Source organism: Nyctereutes procyonoides, unplaced genomic scaffold, assembly GCF_905146905.1.
Source record: "Nyctereutes procyonoides isolate TBG_1078 unplaced genomic scaffold, NYPRO_anot_genome, whole genome shotgun sequence".
NCBI classification, from domain to species: domain Eukaryota; kingdom Metazoa; phylum Chordata; class Mammalia; order Carnivora; family Canidae; genus Nyctereutes; species Nyctereutes procyonoides.
Window position 1 is genome coordinate 81,384,133 of NW_026575125.1, and position 16,967 is coordinate 81,401,099.

A 16,967-nucleotide genomic window follows, 5' to 3' on the forward strand; every position below is an offset into this window, starting at 1 on the left:
GCTGACTGTCTCTGTAATAGTCTAGGCCAAGGTCACACATCATACCTAGCTGCTGGAAGTGGTTGAATCTTCCGGGGCATTTGTTAAACATGCAGATTCCTGGAGTCCCAGACTTTTGGAGTCGGCATTCCTAATGGAGGAGCCCAGGAATTTGCATGTTCAACCAAGTGCTCTTCAGGGATTTCTTTGTCTCTCTTGAGAACCAGTGCTTTGATGAAGGTTATACTACAGATTCAGTTTTTCTATAACCTAGGTCTAGGTCAAACAAAGTAGCATAGCACTGATTTGTGTCTTAGAAGGATGAAGTTCTTGTTTGGTTTGCCTCAGGGAGGAGAATGGAAGAGTAGAACTACCTGGTCATAGTTAGAAATAAGCTAATCAAATGTGGAGGAAGAAAAATATTTTTCCCCCTACCAATCTAGGTTCCTGGCTGAGACCTTCACCCATTCCCGCCCCCCCCCCAATGTAATAGAAGACTGATTAACAGGAGAAAAACAAATGGAAGTTTAACAGCGTGCATACCTGGGAAAGACCCAGGAAAATTGAGTAACTCCCTGAAATGGCCCAAGCCACCACTCAAATACCATCTGTAGCTTAGAAACAAAAGGAAGATGTTGGGTGGTAGGGGTTGTGTAGGGCCCAAGGCCAGTTATGAGAGGGGACCAGGAAAAGCATGGTAATTAAGGGTGGGGTCATTATACAGGCTGAGGTCAGTGTCTTCTCCATTGATAAGAGCTTCTAGAGTTTGAGTCATCTTTCTTTTCCTGGTACAGAGGGAGAACCATTCTTACAAATGGAGATTTCCCTTATGAATATAAACATCACCCACAAAAGGGTAATCTCTACTCACTTTTCAGTGCTTTTCCTATTGTCAACTGTTTCTTAAAAAATAGCCTAAAATAATCCTTATGCCAAAAAGATACATTTCAGAGTGGCAAATTCTGTTCCCCTTCAAAATCAAAGAGAGGTTTGGAGCCTGGGAGTGGCAATATTGGTAGGGTTGCCAGATAGAACATAGGAGGCCCAGTTAAATTTGAATTTCAGATAAACAATGAATAATGTTTTTATATAAGTATATCCTAAATATTGCATGGAACATACTTACACAAAAACATTATTCATTGTTTATCTGAAATTCAAATTTAACTGGGCCTCCTGTGTTTTTATTTGCTAAATCTGGCAGTGCTGGGTATTGATTAACCCACCTTCCCCTGTGGGAGGCAAACCAGATGGCATTTGTGTGCTTTGTCCCATTCATGGAATATATTTTTGTTTGTCTTGGGTTAAAAGCTTTTTGAGGCTGGCTACTATATCATACTGACGTGGAAGTGTTGAAAATTGAATCTTCTTCTAGAGGTTAAGAGGAAGTATTCTAGGAGAAAAAGGGCCTAAGAAAGGCTTTTCCCATCTTGCCGCCAAACACTCCCCTCACTCACTATTTACCTCTCCCCCACTGTCTGTCTGTCTGTCTGTCTCTCTCTCCTCTCTCTTCTCTCTCTCTCTCTCTCTCTCTCTCTCTCTCTCTCTCTCTCTCTCTCTCACACACACCACACACACACACACACACAGATATGTCCCTGCACCTAGACTCCCGTGCAAATAGAAACATGTTTGGAAAACCTCCTGATTGCCTTTTTAAGTTTTTATATCGCATTTTTTGGGGGGTGTTAGAGTTGGTTATTTATTGTTACTGTTATCATTTTGCTTTTGTTATTGAAGTAACATTGTCTAGCTAACAATGGCCAGCATTTCTCCTAATAACCATACTTAATTCTTTTTTAATTGCAGATCTTTCTCCTGGCCTGCCCTCCATGTCCTAGAGCTATCGTCGTCTTCAAGTAAGGGAAAATTGGTTTTTGCTCTGTTACCATTGCTATTGAGAATGTTCTGTTTGATAACAAAGGCGAATGAGCCCATTGATGTGAACATCTTGTGCCTACACCACTTTGTCTCTGGAATTCCCAAGGAACAAAAACCTATGCGGCCCAGTGAAACATGGGAATACTGTATGCAGTGAAACATGGGAATACTGTATGCAGAGTTTGGACTTTTGTCAAGCCCTGACAGGTCGTTTGTTTTTTTAGCAAGTGATTGTGATGGTGGTTTATGGCCAAGTCCTGCTCCCTTGGAAGGTTTCTGGCTTCCTGCAGTTTCTCTTGAGAGCATGTGGGGGGCTACACTGCTTCCCTCCTCTCAAGAATCTTTACATTGTGGTCCAGCTGCAACACCCCCCTCCCCAGGATATGGTCCTTTACTTTGAAGACCTTTGTTCTTCTGTTGCTGTGGTTTTTTTTTTCCCTTCAAGTGCAAATTAAAGTGAGGGGAAGAAAATAACACCTTTACAAGTTCCGACTTTCTTAAAAATAGCAAGCATCAAATCCATTAAAGTGTACTGCCGGCAAATTGTGTTTATCTGAAGGCATATGTCCTTAAATGAAATTCTCAAGGGTCCCGGAACCCTCCTTTTAGCCATGAGTTGTGACCATCTTGCTAATCAGTCCTTTTATTGGAGTTGCTAATGAGAAGCTAAATTGCCCAAATTAATTTCGCCTCTTTCTCCCTTCCCTGGCCCTCATTTTCGGGCTGTTCCTGAGCAGTGAAATGGCCACAGGCCAGAAGGAGGAGACAGGAAGTAAGGGGCCCAGCAGATCCTTGAGTAATTGAAGAGTGGTATAAATGGGTTTCTGATTTACTTAAGTCATTAAAGCCTTAGGTATGGGGAAATATACCCCATTTGCTGCTTTGAACAGCTCCTTGGAATAGCCACTTAGTCTCTTTGAGGCACTTTCTGCTGGATGAGGGCAAATGGATCCTGATTTCACATATCTTGTACTTGAAAAGCTCCTAAGTGGAAGGCTATTTAACTGTCTCCCTTCCCTTCATTTCCCAAAATGAGCTCTATTTTTCAGCGTAATGTTTTAAAGTAGCATTTATTGGTTTTATTTCATTATTATTAAAGTAACAACTCTCATTATAGAAAATACAGATACACATAAAAAAGAAGATAAACATCAGCCTTAATCTAACACCAAGAAATCATTTTGGTTGCTCCTTTTTCTTTCTTTTCTTTCTTTTCTTTTTCTTTCTTTCTTTCTTTCTTTCTTTCTTTCTTTCTTTCTTTCTTTATTTCCTTCCTTCCTTCCTTCCTTCCTTCCTTCCTTCCTTCCTTCCTTCCTTCCTTCTTTCTTTCTTGAAGAGGCAGAGATCATATTTAGGATTCTTACTGTCTCTTTTCTAAATTTAATTCAATTTGTATATACGTGTAGGTGTATGAAAATACATAAACATGACTGCTAGATTTCTTTCTTTTTTTATCCTTGTTTTGTTTGGCTCCTACCTCTGCCTTTCCACACCTGCAGATTACCAAAGCAGTATGTATCCTAACATATTTTTCTCCATGCTCATTAGATATACACACACATAGGGGTTTTGGAATGTTTTACTGTTGTTCATTGATTGTTTTACAAAAATAGAATCTTATATACATGGTAATACATCTCGCTTTTTCACTCAACAGTACTTCACGAGGACCTATCAAAGTTTATTGGTGCACCTTATTCCTTTACAAAGCTGCAAAGTATTTCATGGATGCACAACTGATTTAGCCATTCTTCTCATTCATTTTTAAGATTTTATTTTTAAATAATGTCTCCACCCAACATGAGGCCCAAATCTATGACCCTGAGATCAAGACTCAAGTGTGCTCCACCGACTGGGCCGCCAGGGATCCCTAGCCATTTTTCTATTCATAAATGTTTGTATACATTCTTTCAGATTTCTGCCACTATGATCAATGCTGAAATCAACATCATTGTGCATATGCCCTTCACATACACACACAGGAATATTTACATATAAATATATTTATATTAATAGATATTTCCATATTGTTATACAAAAACGGGCTATTATGATTCACTTTTCCCTTTTGTATGTATGAGATTATTCTTTTTTTAAAGATTTTATTTATTTATTCATGAGAGACACACAGAGAGGCAGAGGGACAGGCAGAGGGAGAAGCAGGCTCCATGCAGGGAGCCCGAAGTGGGACTCAATCCCAGGTCCCCAGGATCACGCCCTGGGCTGAACGCGGCGCTAAACCGCTGAGCCGCCTGGGCTTCCCCTGTATGAGATTATTCTTTTCTTCATATCCACACCAGCATAAGGTTCTATGACTCTTAAAATTTTGACAACTTAATGGATGCATTTCCTTGGCTACTAATGAATTTCAGTATTGTCTCATAATGTTTTATCCAATTAAATTTGCTCTTTGAATTGTCTGTTCATACCATCCACCCATTTCTTATGGGTTGCTTAGATTTTTTTTAAGACATCTTTGTATATATGCGGTTATTGGCCCTTTATCTATTGACATTATTATAGATATCTTTGCTAAATCTGTATGTGCTGACTTGGCTGACAGTATATTTTTCTACATGATTTTTTACATTTTTTTCATATTCAGATATGATTACTTTCTTATAGCTTCTGGATTCCCAATTTTAGTTAAGATGATTTTCTTAAAGATGGGCAACCACTTGTGCTAACATGATATATTACATAATCCCTAATTTCCCCCGTGAACTGAACTACCATTTTTGTCACCTATTAGACTTTTTATATATAAGAATCCATTCATGGATTCTGCATTCTGTTTCATCTTTTTTTCTCTTTGTGCACTCAAATCATGTTGATTTGATTACACTAGATTAAAAAATTTTTCTTGGCTATTCATTGGCATTTTTTTCATACATGTCAATTGGAAGATCACTTTTATTTAACCCTCCCCACCAGCCCTGTTTGAATTCTAATTAGAATTGCATTAAATGTATATTTCACTTCTCTGAGAATTGATGTTTTAAAGTTATGTAGCTCTTTTAATCTAAGAAATGGTATTTTTTCCATCTGTTCAGATCCCATTTTATGCCTTTCTTGATACATTTATTCCTAAAGAAATAATAGCTTTTCTGTCCATTATGAATTGAATATCGTTCGCTTTTCCATTCCTAAGTGTTTCTTGTTAGAATAGAAAAAAGTTATTGATTTTAACAGTAGTCCTCATATCTATCCATCTTACCAGATTCTCTTACTAATTTTGGAAAATGTTACTTTCATTTTATTGCGTCTTTCTGATTGTTCTACAAGTTATTTTCTTCAGTTTTACTTTTGCTTGAAACCCAGAGTTAAATGAAAATGATGGGGGGGGGGCGCTGTGTCTAACCGATTTTAAATGGAGATGTTCTCTCTGTTTTTTTCCATATTTGCTGTTGGTGTTTGTTAAATAGCATATCACATGTAAATAGTTTCCACATTTACTTAGAGATATTTTCATACAAAACAATTCCTACATTTTATCAAATTGCTTTTTCATGTCTGTTGAGTATGGCTTCTTCTTCTTTTTTTTTTTTTTTTTGTCTGTTAAACTTTTTAACAGAGCGAGTTATGTTGATAAATTTTCTAGTGTCCAGCTACTCTTACATACTGATGTGAGTCCTGCTGGTCATGGTATATTATTTTGATACATTGCTGGATTCCATTGGTCAGTCCTTTATGTAGAATCCTTGCCTCAGAATTCATAGGTGAGATGGAGTCATTTTTTTTAGGATTCCTTTCATCAGGTATAAGGATTAAAATTGAATTGTAGAGCACTTCTCTTTCTCTGGCCTGTTAATTTAGTTACCCTTAGAAGTTTTGTGTTTTTTTTTTTTACTTTTTTAATAATTATTTTTCCCTCCATTTTTTTTGTTGTTGTTTTAGAAATTATGTGTTTTTTTTTAAACGTCAGGTAAAACCTAGCAGTGAGGCCCATCTGGTCTTAGTGCCTTTTACAGTTGGTACCTCTCAATCACCTTTCCAGTGTCTTATCTGATAATTCATTTTCCAGATCTTTTGGGTCAATTTTGGTCATTTGTCTTTTACAGGGAAGTAACCCATTTCTTTTGAGTTTTCAAATTTGTTGTCATGAATTCAGTGGAGCATGTAATATAGCCTCTTATTTTATCATTTGGAAAACTGTCTCCTCATTTGTAGTCATGCCTTTGTTCTTGGTTTAATCTTGTCCATTTTTGTGTTTCCATTGTTTATAGTCTAGTCAGATTAGGAAGAATCTGTATTTGGGCATAGTTATAGATGGTAAATTGTTATACATGGTAAAAAGATGTGTACATGTTCAGTTACTTTTTGACTTCTTTAGCCATCATTTTCTATTCTACTTTATTTACTTAATACCATGTTCCCCCCCCATTTTATTACAAACTCATCACATCATTTTAAAATTAAACTTTCTGGGACACCTGGGTGGCTCAGCAGTTGAGCATCTGCCTTCAGCCCAGGGTGTGATCCTGGAGACCCAGGATCGAGTCCCACATCGGGCTCCCTGCATGGAGCCTGCTTCTCACTCTGCCTATGTCTCTGCCTGCCTCTCTCTCTGTGTCTCTCATAAATAAGTAAATAAAATCTTTAAAAAAATAATAAAATTAAACTTTCTATATTTTGAGATAATTAATATGAATATCATATCTGAGTACAGGTGCAGTTGTAAGAAGAATACAGAGAGACCCTATGTACCCTTCATCTAGATTCCTCCACTAGTGATCTCTTGCAAAACTGTAGTACAATGTGACAACCAAGATACTGACATTGGTATTGTCCTGGTATAAACAGTTCCATCACCATGGGGGTCTTCCCTGTTGCCCTTTTATTTTTTTTAATTTTTAAAAAGATTTATTTATTTATTTATTTATTTATTTATTTATTTATTTATTTATTTATTTATTTATTTAAAAGATTTTATACATGAGAGACAGAGAGAGAGAGAGAGGGGCAGAGACACAGACAGAGGAGAAGCAGGCTCTATGCAGGAAGCCTGACGCGGGACTCCATCCCAGGACTCCAGGATCATGCCCTGGGCCAAAGGCAGGCACCAAACCTCTGAGCCACCCAGGGATCCCCTATTTCTTTATTTTAGAGAGAGAGAGACTGAGCACGAACAGGAAGGGCAGAGGGAGAGGGAGAGAGCATCTCCAGCCAACTCTGTGCTGAGTGTGGAGCCCCACATGGGGCTGGATCTCATGACTCTGAGATCACAACCTGTGCTGAAACCAAGAGTTAGATGCTTAGCCAACTTTACACCCAGGCACCCCTTCTGTTGCCATTTTATAGCCACACTCAATACTCTCCTACCTGCATCCTGTCCCTGACCCCTGGTAACTAATCTGTTCTCCATGTCCAAACCTTTGTGATTTCAAGAATGCTATATAAATGAAATCAAGCAGTATGTTACCTTTGGGAGTGGCCTTTTTTAAAAAAACTTATATTTCCTTGCAGATCCAAGTTTTTAGCATACGCATAATTTTTCATGGGTGTATACTATTCCACTGTGTGGAACTATAATATGCAGTGTTAAGTTAAAAATCAGTATTTTAAAAAATGGTTCTTTTAAAAAAGATTTTATTTATTTATTCGTGAGAGAACAGAGAGAGAGAGACACACACACACACAGAGACATAAGCAGAGGGAGAACCAGGTTCAATGCAGGGAGTCCGATGTGGGACTGTATTCCCTATGCTGTATTTTTCATCCCTGTGACTTTTTCATTTTATATCTGTGAAATTGTACCTCTTAGTCTCCTTCACCTATATTGCCCATCCCCTTCCCCTCCTCCACTCTGGCAACTGCCAGTTCATTCTCTGCATTTATGAGTCTGTTTCTGAGTTTTTGGGTTAGTTTCTTTGTTTTTTTAGATACAAAGTGTGGTCATATGATTTGTCTTTTTTTCTGACTGACCTCACTTAGCATCATACCTCTAGGTCTATCCTTTGAGTTGTTGCACATGGCAAGATTTCATTCTTTTTGATGGCAGAGTAATATTCCATTGTGTATATATACCATATTTTCTTTTCTTTTTAAATATTTTATTTACTTATTTATGAGAGACACAGAGAGAGGCAGAGACGCAGGCAGAGGGAGAAGCAGGCTCCCTGTAGGGAGCCCAATGTGGGACTCATTCTCAGGATTCCAGGATCACGCCCTGGGCCGGAGGCAGATGCTAAACTGCTGAGCCGTCCAGGGGTCCTATATACCATATTTTCTCTATCCATTCTTCTATTGGTGGATCACAGGCTCTTGATACATGAGACACCATTTTGCAAACCTAAGGGAGTAGGAGGAGGGCCTTGTTATAGTGTAGCCAGGCTTCCCAAACCCATCTTACTGATGGCTTCTCATTTTCCCTCTCCTTGCAATTTTCCTGTTTTCTTCCCTTCGAATTTCATTACTTAAAATTCCAAACTTATGCATATTATGCCTGTTACTCATTAAATATTTTAACCTGTGAATTGTCACTTCGTGTTCTCTGCCCAGCTATGACATAGGGGTATTTTTCTTCTTGTTGAGTATTAATCCTTTATCACCTTTGCAGGAAGTGTTTTCTCCAGATTGTATTCTAACTTGATGATGCTTTTGATATACAGTTGACATTTTTATTGGACACATTGTTTGGTTCCCAAACTGCCTTCAGACCATGGTAATTTCTTCTGGTGTTTTTATGCCTGAAACTTTTTTTCCCCTTCAGACATCAGATAGACAATCTGATTTTTTTGGATTTTTCCATTTAATTTTAGAGTGAGAAAGAGAGAGAAGGAGCCAAGGGGAGTAGCAGAGGGAGAGGGAGAGAGAGATCCCAAGCAGACTTTGTGCTGAGCATGGAGCCTACATCGGCCTCGATCTCATGACCCTGAGTTCGTGACCTTTGCTGAAGTCAGGAGTCAGACACTTAACTGACTGAGCCGCCCAGGCACCCCGACAATCCGGTTTTTTAATTGTTTTAAAAAATATATTTAGCTGTCAGTTCATCTAAATTTCATTTTGTGAATGGTATTAGGGATATAATTTATTTTTCCTTGTATTGTCATTTTTTTGGAGCACTATTCATTAAATGACCATTCTCTATGATTATTGCTGTTATGTACTTAAATTCTTATGTATGCTAGGATTTATTTGGGGGCTTATTGTACTACTCCATTAATGTCTCTGTTGGGTCCTTCACCAGTTTCGTACTCTCATATTTGCAACAGCTAGCAGGACAGACTTCTCTTTGCCACTGTTTGTAGCCTGTTACTCTACCCATGCTTTTTTCTTAGCTAGTCTGAACCATTTTTTCCTTCCAGATGAACTTAGAATATTTTTGTCAGATTCTATTAGTTTTGATGGGAATGACTTTCAATCTAAAATGTTATTAACATCATTATAATAGAATCTGTACATAATGGGAAAAGATGTGGTATGTTTCTAATGTATAGAAGTTTTCTTTCACGTTCTTGAAGAGTGTGTGCATGCTTGTATGCATCCTACATATTTCTCATCAGAGTCATTCCTAGACAGTTTGTAGTCTATGGTAGAATTTATTTACCATATTTTCAAAGTTGTTATTACTGGTACATAGGAAAGATTTGGATTATACATGTTTATTTTTGACCATCAAGACTATTTTAATAGTTTTTCAGTTGCTTCACTTGGATTATTTTGGAAATTAATGGCATCGACACTCATATGGTAACCTATCTCCTTATAAAGAGCAAGACTCCCCCCTTCCCCCCAATTCCCGCATTTCAAGCCTGGTTGTATTGGTTAGAAGTTCTAGGACAATATTAAATAATAGTGGTACTGGCACGGATTGTTGCCCTGCTTCTGATTTTAATGAAAATGTTTCTAGTGTTTCACTGTTGATTCTGATGTTGGTTTAGATTAAATGTCCTTTATAATGTTAAGGAATTCTTTTATTCTTATATTACCAATTTTTTTAAAAATCGGGAATGGTTGTTGATTATAGATAATTTAGTTAATTTTTTAAAAGATTTTATTTACTTATTCATGAGAGACACACAGAGAGAGGCAGAGACACAGGCAGAGGGAGAAGCAGTCTCCATGCAGGGAGCTCGATGCGGGACTCAATCCCGGGTCTCTAGGATCACGCCCTGGGCCGGAGGTGGCACCAAACCGCGGGGCCACCGGGGCTGCCCATAGCTAATGGTTTTTAAGAATCTTTTGAGAGGTTCATTTGGGTTTTCTCCTTTGACCTCCTCATTTGGCATGTTCAATGAATAGATTTCCTAACAACCTTTGTTGGATTTCGAAGGTCAGCTTTCCTTTTCTGCATGCTTGGGAGAGATTCAGAATTGGCTCCCATACTATGAATTTGATTGATTTTGCTCTTTGCCATCTCCAATGTGATATTTATTTCTACTTCTACCATCTTAATTTCTAATTCTCCCTTGCTTTGCTATGTTCTCTTTTCTCCCCCGTTTGTTGTCTTTCCTTCTTAATATTTTTTAAAGTGATCTCTGTGTCCAGTGTGGGGCTCAAACTCCCCACCATGAGATCAGGAGTCGCATGCATCACCAACTGAGCTAGCTAGGCACCCTTCCTTCTCGATATGCTTTATTCTGTTGGCATTCTATACTTGTTTCAGAGAGTCCATGTTTTCACATATTCTACTGGGATACAATTTTGTAAAATACTTCTTCTGGTTCAGACACTAAATTCATACTTTTGTGCTTCCTCCAAGTCTTCAGAATGATATGCACTTCTGCTGCCAGAGGCTTTCGTAGGAATCGTGCTGTTTCTTGGGTATGTTTATACATATTCAAAGGAGGATTTATTTATTACTTGTCCAAGGTAGGGTCTCTATATTGCCTTTGGGGATTTTCATGTTCTCTTTGGTATTGGCTAGAACCCCTTCTCCTTCTCACTTCCTCTCTTGGTGGCAGGTAGACGTCCATAGCTTCCAGCCTGTTTGCCAGTGCTTAGCTGCTTCATTTAGTGGGTTCTGCTGGACCTGGGCTGAATAACTTATCCCTACCACTGCTACTAGGTTCTTTGATACTCTGAGCAGATACAGTATGTGAAAGACCACAGCCCCCCCACATGCATTGCTACCTGAGTTTTACTTGGGCAGACTCCCACTCCTTGGACACGGTGTGCCAGCCCCAATGCCATTGCTTCTGGCCTTTTGATTTGGGGGAGTAGGAGTCAGTCTCCAAATGCATATAGAACAGTTTGGGGATTTGTTGATTTCCTTTGCAAGCAGTAGTCCTGGAGTGGAGGCATGAATGTCCGGTGTGCTGGTTACCAGATTTCTTTTTTTTTTTTTTTTTTTTTTTTTGGTTACCAGATTTCTAAGCCATGAGGCCAACAGTGGCAAGAAGGACTCAGTATCTTCCTATCTTGTTTCAGGTTTCTGCTGCATATATTGGCCACGGATTTTTTTTTTTTTTGACATTGCAGCATTAGCTTTATTGGTAGTGGAGATTTCTTCTAGAGTTCTGTCAAAGGATGATCATCAGTTTAAGTTTTCAGTGATTTGGGGTGTTTTATCTTTTTTATTTCCTATAGGAATTTTAGTAGAAATCTGGGAGGTATTGTGTTATTGGATGTTAGCCAAGTGCTATTTTAAACCAGAAATTTGGTGTATATTTTGGTTTAGAGCAGAGGTTTGCAATCTTTTACTGCAAAAGGCCAGATAGTAAACTTTCTGAATGTTGACATGATCTGTGTTTTAACGGTGTCACTTTTTTGTAGCACAAAAGCAACATAGACAATACCTAAATGAATGGGTTTGGCTGTGTTCCAGTAAAATTTTATTTACAAAAACAGGACAACCAGATGAAAAAGTTCTGGAGCTGGATGATGGTGATGGTTGTATAGCAATGTGAATGGACTTAATGCCACTGAACTGTATACTTAAAAATGGTTATGATGGTACATTTTATGATATGTGTATTTTACCACACCAAAAAAAAAAAACCCTCCCAGAATACAACAGGGTGGCCGTATTTTGCTGACCCCGAGTTTAGAGCAATTAAATCTAGGACACGGAAAGATAGGGAGCAAGGGAGGAAGAAATTAAATGGGTACAGCAGGACAGTGAGAAATACCTTAGTGAGAGTAGGCCGGGGTTCTGGATAACTGCAATTCATCCTGGTGACATCATCCCATGGTCTTTAGGGATAGAGAGACACAGGGTTCATAGTAACACTTTTTTGGCATAAGGATCAGATCAGGGATTTTCTACTCCCGAGGCAACTTAACAGCCAGACAGTCTTTTCTTGGTGACTGGCGATGCTCCCTGTAGATGATGGGGTCTCTTCCCAGGATTAGGAAAAAAAATCCTAGCTTTTTAGTTATTAACCGTAACAGACTTGCTGGATAAGAAAGAGCATCCACTACTCTGAGTCAGCTGGTTCTGCACCCCCTTGCCAAGATTCCTGTGCCACTAGGATTCACCTGTCAGCTGGAGACCTGGGTCCTTGGCATTGGGAACAGTGCTGTTCTCGGGACCCCACACTGCTTTTTGCTTTTCTCTCAGCAGTGTGAAGAGGATACTCCTGCTTTCCAGCTCCAGCCTTGGCCTCCCTCAGCTTGACTAAGACCTTGAACAGGCCCCATGTCCAACCGGAGTCTTCCATCTGCTCAGGGGAGCAGGTCTCTGGTGTGTTTAATGCTGTTCTTGGAGCAGAGTTTGCAAAAAGAGGTCCATGTATATTACTGCCGCCTCTCCCAGCATGCAGTGGTTTGGAGTTTCTTGGTCTCTTTTGGGCCTGTTATCCTGGCTGAAGGGAGGGTGTTGTCACGATGTGGTGGCATGCACTCACTCCTCCTTCCCAGTCTCCATGGATCTCAGCACCACGGAGCACTCTAAGTGCAGTCAGCCTCTTAGTTTTCAGCTTACTTGTTGGCATCTTGGCTGCTGTTTTGTTTTTTTTTTAAGAGGGTGAAATTCTTGGTTTCACAAAGGACTGGGAGCCTCTTAGGGAAGCCAGCCTTTTGGAGAAACCTCCTCTGTCAGAGCTGGGGCTATTTTGAAGGACCAACTGAAGGAAAGGGAGTGGCTGTTAAGATTTCCCTGGCTTTGGGTTGTGATCAGACAGTTTAGCTGCCTTGTGAGCATCCATGGCTTAACCTGCCAGTTACCCAAGTGTGTGCAGCAGGGTTAGGGTATGCAGAGTGTGAGTGAGTCACTGAGCAGTGCAGACTGAATGGCTGACTCTTCCCCCACCCTGCCCCGTGAGAAAAGTGCATTGCAGAGAGCTAGTGCACTTCTTTTGCCTCAGGAGGTAGATAGTGGCCCTTCCCCTGTGAGCAAACAGAAACCCTTAAATCTGCTCATCTTCATGTCCACATGGAGAGGAGTGGATCTGTGATGCAAGTGGGATTATTTGGTCCTGAGTATCTGCTGAGTCAGTCTGGAGAGGATTTAGAAGGAGATGAGATGAAATTTCATCTGTGCTGCAGAGAGCAGGGGGTGTGATGCTGGCTGGAGGGAGGACTGTAGGCCTGGTGTGAGCCAAGGTAGGTGAGGGAAGCATGGGGGTGAGGGGAATGAGGACAGCTTGACATGTGATCTTGGTGTTGCAAGATTGATGCCCTGTTGGCCTTTGGGCCACATGATATTACAAGCATTTAGTAGCCCTGTGACCTTCTCTACTTCTAGATGCCACTTATTGTACTTTCAAATTTTGAAACAGCAGGACTTGGAGCAGGGAGACTTCCTCTTGCTAGGATTGTTCCCAGTTTAGGAGGGGGGCAGCACTCAGGTTGGACCTCTTGGGTCTTAATGTCTTGGAATGGCTTGACCATCTCAGCACCCCCTTTTCTGGTCTCAACTCAGCAACTGCTCTGGGACCCAAAAAAGAGCAGCCTTTTGGCACCTCTACCTCAGAGGTAGCTGCTTTCTGGCTTAGCTCTGGACACACTGCAAAGGGTGTTCAGGAGACTGACCCATGCAGCTTTATTAAGACTGTTCTTGGCAAGGGAGAAAGCCCTACATATGAATCCTGCAGGTTTAAAAGGGAGAGACACCAGGAACCTAGAAAAATCCATTGAATCCATTGTAAGTAAGTAGCAATTCAAGGGGACCAATTTCTTGTCTCATATAGAAGGCTGCTCTGGTGTCTGCTTTCCTAGGAGCCATTGACTGTCAGGTTGCGGACTTGCATCCATACATAATCTTTCTTAATACTGAGAAGGGGGAAGATGCTTTCAGGTTGTTCACGGGCCTCTTCCCCTTGCTTACACACCAGAAGCTGCCTTCCTTCCAATGTGTACATATTCAATTTTGTTCTCTCTTGGGAGCTTTGGCTGCTACAGTCCTGGTCCATATTTTCTGACTGAGTATTCTCACCGCCCCATACAAATCCTCTCCTGGAAATCACTCTGAGGGTTTCTGGAGCGGGGACTGCTATTTTATTTTATTTTATTTTATTATTTTATTTTATTTATTTTATTTTATTTATTTATTTAATTTATTTATTTTATTTATTTTATATTTTATTTTATATTTATTTTATTTTATATTTATTTTATATTTATTTTATATTTATTTTATATTTATTTTATTTTATTTTTTATTTTATTTTGTTTCATTTTGTTTTGTTTCATTTTTTTTGTTTTATTATTTTATTTTTTCATTTTCTTTCTCTTGGGCTGCTCTGCTTTAAACATGTGCTTGGATGTCTGTCATTTTCTGGTAAGAGGAATGCTGGAGATGCAGGCAACTTTTTTTCATCCGGGAAAGTGTGGAAAGCAGTATTCAGCAGAAGAATGGGGATTGATCATTTTGGGCCTCTTTTTACTTTGTCAGCCAACCCAGTCCTTACAAAAGCTGAGTGACATATCTACTATGCTATAGATCAGGCAAAAGCAATTCCAGAAAAAAAACCCAAAAGCAGTGTAGCATAATAGATGAGGTTTAGGCAAGATCTGTAGGTGCTGTGTAGTGGGTATGGAGAGATAGAAATATTTTATTTTTATAAGAGTAATCCATGATCACTGGAAGAAAAACATCAAACGTTACAGAAAGCAGTCACATAGAAAATGAGAGTACCTGTTCATTCCTCCGGTAATATGTTGGTATAATGTCTTCCCAGGCTTCTGTGTGTACATACCCATTTTTAAAAAAACAAACTTGGGGTTATCTTCAAAGATATGATTTGTAATCTCTCCAAAGTTAGTATGCCATGATTGTTTCCCTAGGTCATTAAGTGTTCTTCTGCACATGATTTCTTTTTTTAAATTTAAAATCAATTAACATAGAGTTTATTGTTAGCTTTAGTGATAGAGTTTAGTGATTCATCAGTTGCTTATCACACCCAGTGCTCATTACATCAAGTGCTCTCCATTGATTTCCAATGATGGCATAGTGTTTGATATTTGATCATTCAGATGAATGTAATATGATGTATTTAAACAGTGCCCTGTTATTTGACATTTGGTTTGATGGACAGATAATGTTTCAAAGGAACCTTACATAGTGCCGGGAAAGTAGATGGCTTACGTTGTATAGTTTTTCTTAAGACTTCTGAGCAAGGCTGAAAGTCTCAGCCTCCATTCCCTCATTGGTAAAAGAATGCTATCAATAGCATTGAGTCATGGTAACCGTTAGATGAGCTGCTCCATGTTCATTTCTTAGCATGAATCCTAACATAGACTAACTAATCAGGAAATGTTCATAATATGTAACCTGAGATTTGTCTTGATGCTTCACCATCTTGTATACTTACCTTGCTGTTAGAATTAGGGTCCCAGGGAGTGAAAATTGTTTTTATTCAAAGGAGCAGAATTTCAGAATGCAAACTGCTTTCAGATACGTGGCCCCTTTTATTAGTTGAGTGCCTTGCATACTGGGGCTTTGGCCAACTGTCTGGACTTCACATTAAAAGGAAGTTCTGCAGCCTTTCCAGTTGTGTGGTCACATTTCGTCTAGAGCAAGCTGGTGGGAAGCCACCAGTTACAATCAGTACTGTATTCTATCTTTAATAGTCTCTATTCTATCTTGGTGCCTACAAGCAAAGCAAGTCAAACCACCTTCTTGTTTGTTTTTCTTTTCTTGTTATTTTTTCTTTTCCGGTTTTTATCCTGAAAAAATTTCAGACATACAGAAGAGTGAGCAGGGCAACACATCAGACACTTGTATGATTTCTTCCTAGATTCAGCAATTTTTGTCCTGGTTTCTGATATGTGAGTTAAAAAATGTTAGATCCTGACTGCATTTACTACTGGACAGGATGTACTGCAGAGGCTCACACAGTGGGCAGAAAGTGCACACTCTCAACCCAAGGGCCGAAGGAAAAGAGAAGGTCATAGTGGAAGGACCCTGGGCTCTGGGATAGTAGAAATAGATCTGTTTGTATAATATAAATTATGTAAAATAAATCTCAACATAGTTTCTGGCTGAAGGGAAAGAGAGTACATCCAGATGTCCATCAACATGACAATGTATAGAATGACTTCTGATATACAATTGAATAATGTACAAGCAGTGAAAAACATGGAGTGACATATAGCAGCATGGATAATTAGAAGAAGCTGTGTAGAGTGAAAAATATAATTTGCAGAAGGATACAGAGAGAGTATATCATATATTTAATGGGATAACCAGGAAACAACAATGTTTATGGTTTGTAGATACATACAAATGTGATAAATCTATAAAATCATAGATAGGAAGGAATCCCACTATTTCCAAATTAAGATTTCCTCTTGTTAGGGAGTGGAGGGGATGGATAGTGTTTAGGAAGGATACATAGGGCTTCAACTGAATCAGTAATGCTCAAATTGATTAAAGCAGGGGCACAGAGGTTCCTACTCTTTTTGTATTTTTCTATATGCAAGAAAATTTTAATGTAGAAAACTAGAGTGAAGAAACATGTTTAAAAATATTAAAAAAAAAGGCTTCTTAGAATTTTGGGTCATTTGTGGTTGCTAAAGTTGAGACTAGAGGAGTTCAGTGTTTTGGTTTTCATATATATTTTTAAATTTAATTATGCTGTAAAATTGATTTTTTGGTATACAATTCTATGAGCTTTTTTCATTATGTGTGTCTCTATATAATATATATTTTATATATATCTATTTAGAGTATAAATATGTATACTTATATTTTATTTATAGGTTATAGAAAATATATTTAC

General features: G+C 38.9%; 1 protein-coding gene across 14 annotated transcripts in view; it reads left to right on the forward strand.

Annotated features, from left to right (window-relative positions):
- Positions 1-16,967, forward strand: part of TMEM164 (transmembrane protein 164) — a 167,169-nt gene that overhangs the window by 65,066 nt on the left and 85,136 nt on the right. For 12 of the 14 annotated variants that reach the window (XR_008666082.1, XM_055337626.1, XM_055337615.1 and 9 more), the window contains one exon: positions 1,789-1,838. The exons of 1 other annotated variant lie outside the window; for it this stretch is intronic. Coding sequence is in view for 6 of the 13 variants with exons in the window: in XM_055337615.1 (XP_055193590.1) it covers positions 1,789-1,838 (50 nt within the window). In the remaining 7 variants the exon portion in view is untranslated. Of the gene's footprint in view, positions 1-1,788; positions 1,840-16,967 lie in introns of those variants that run through there. One more of the 14 variants, XM_055337620.1, reaches the window with a different exon arrangement.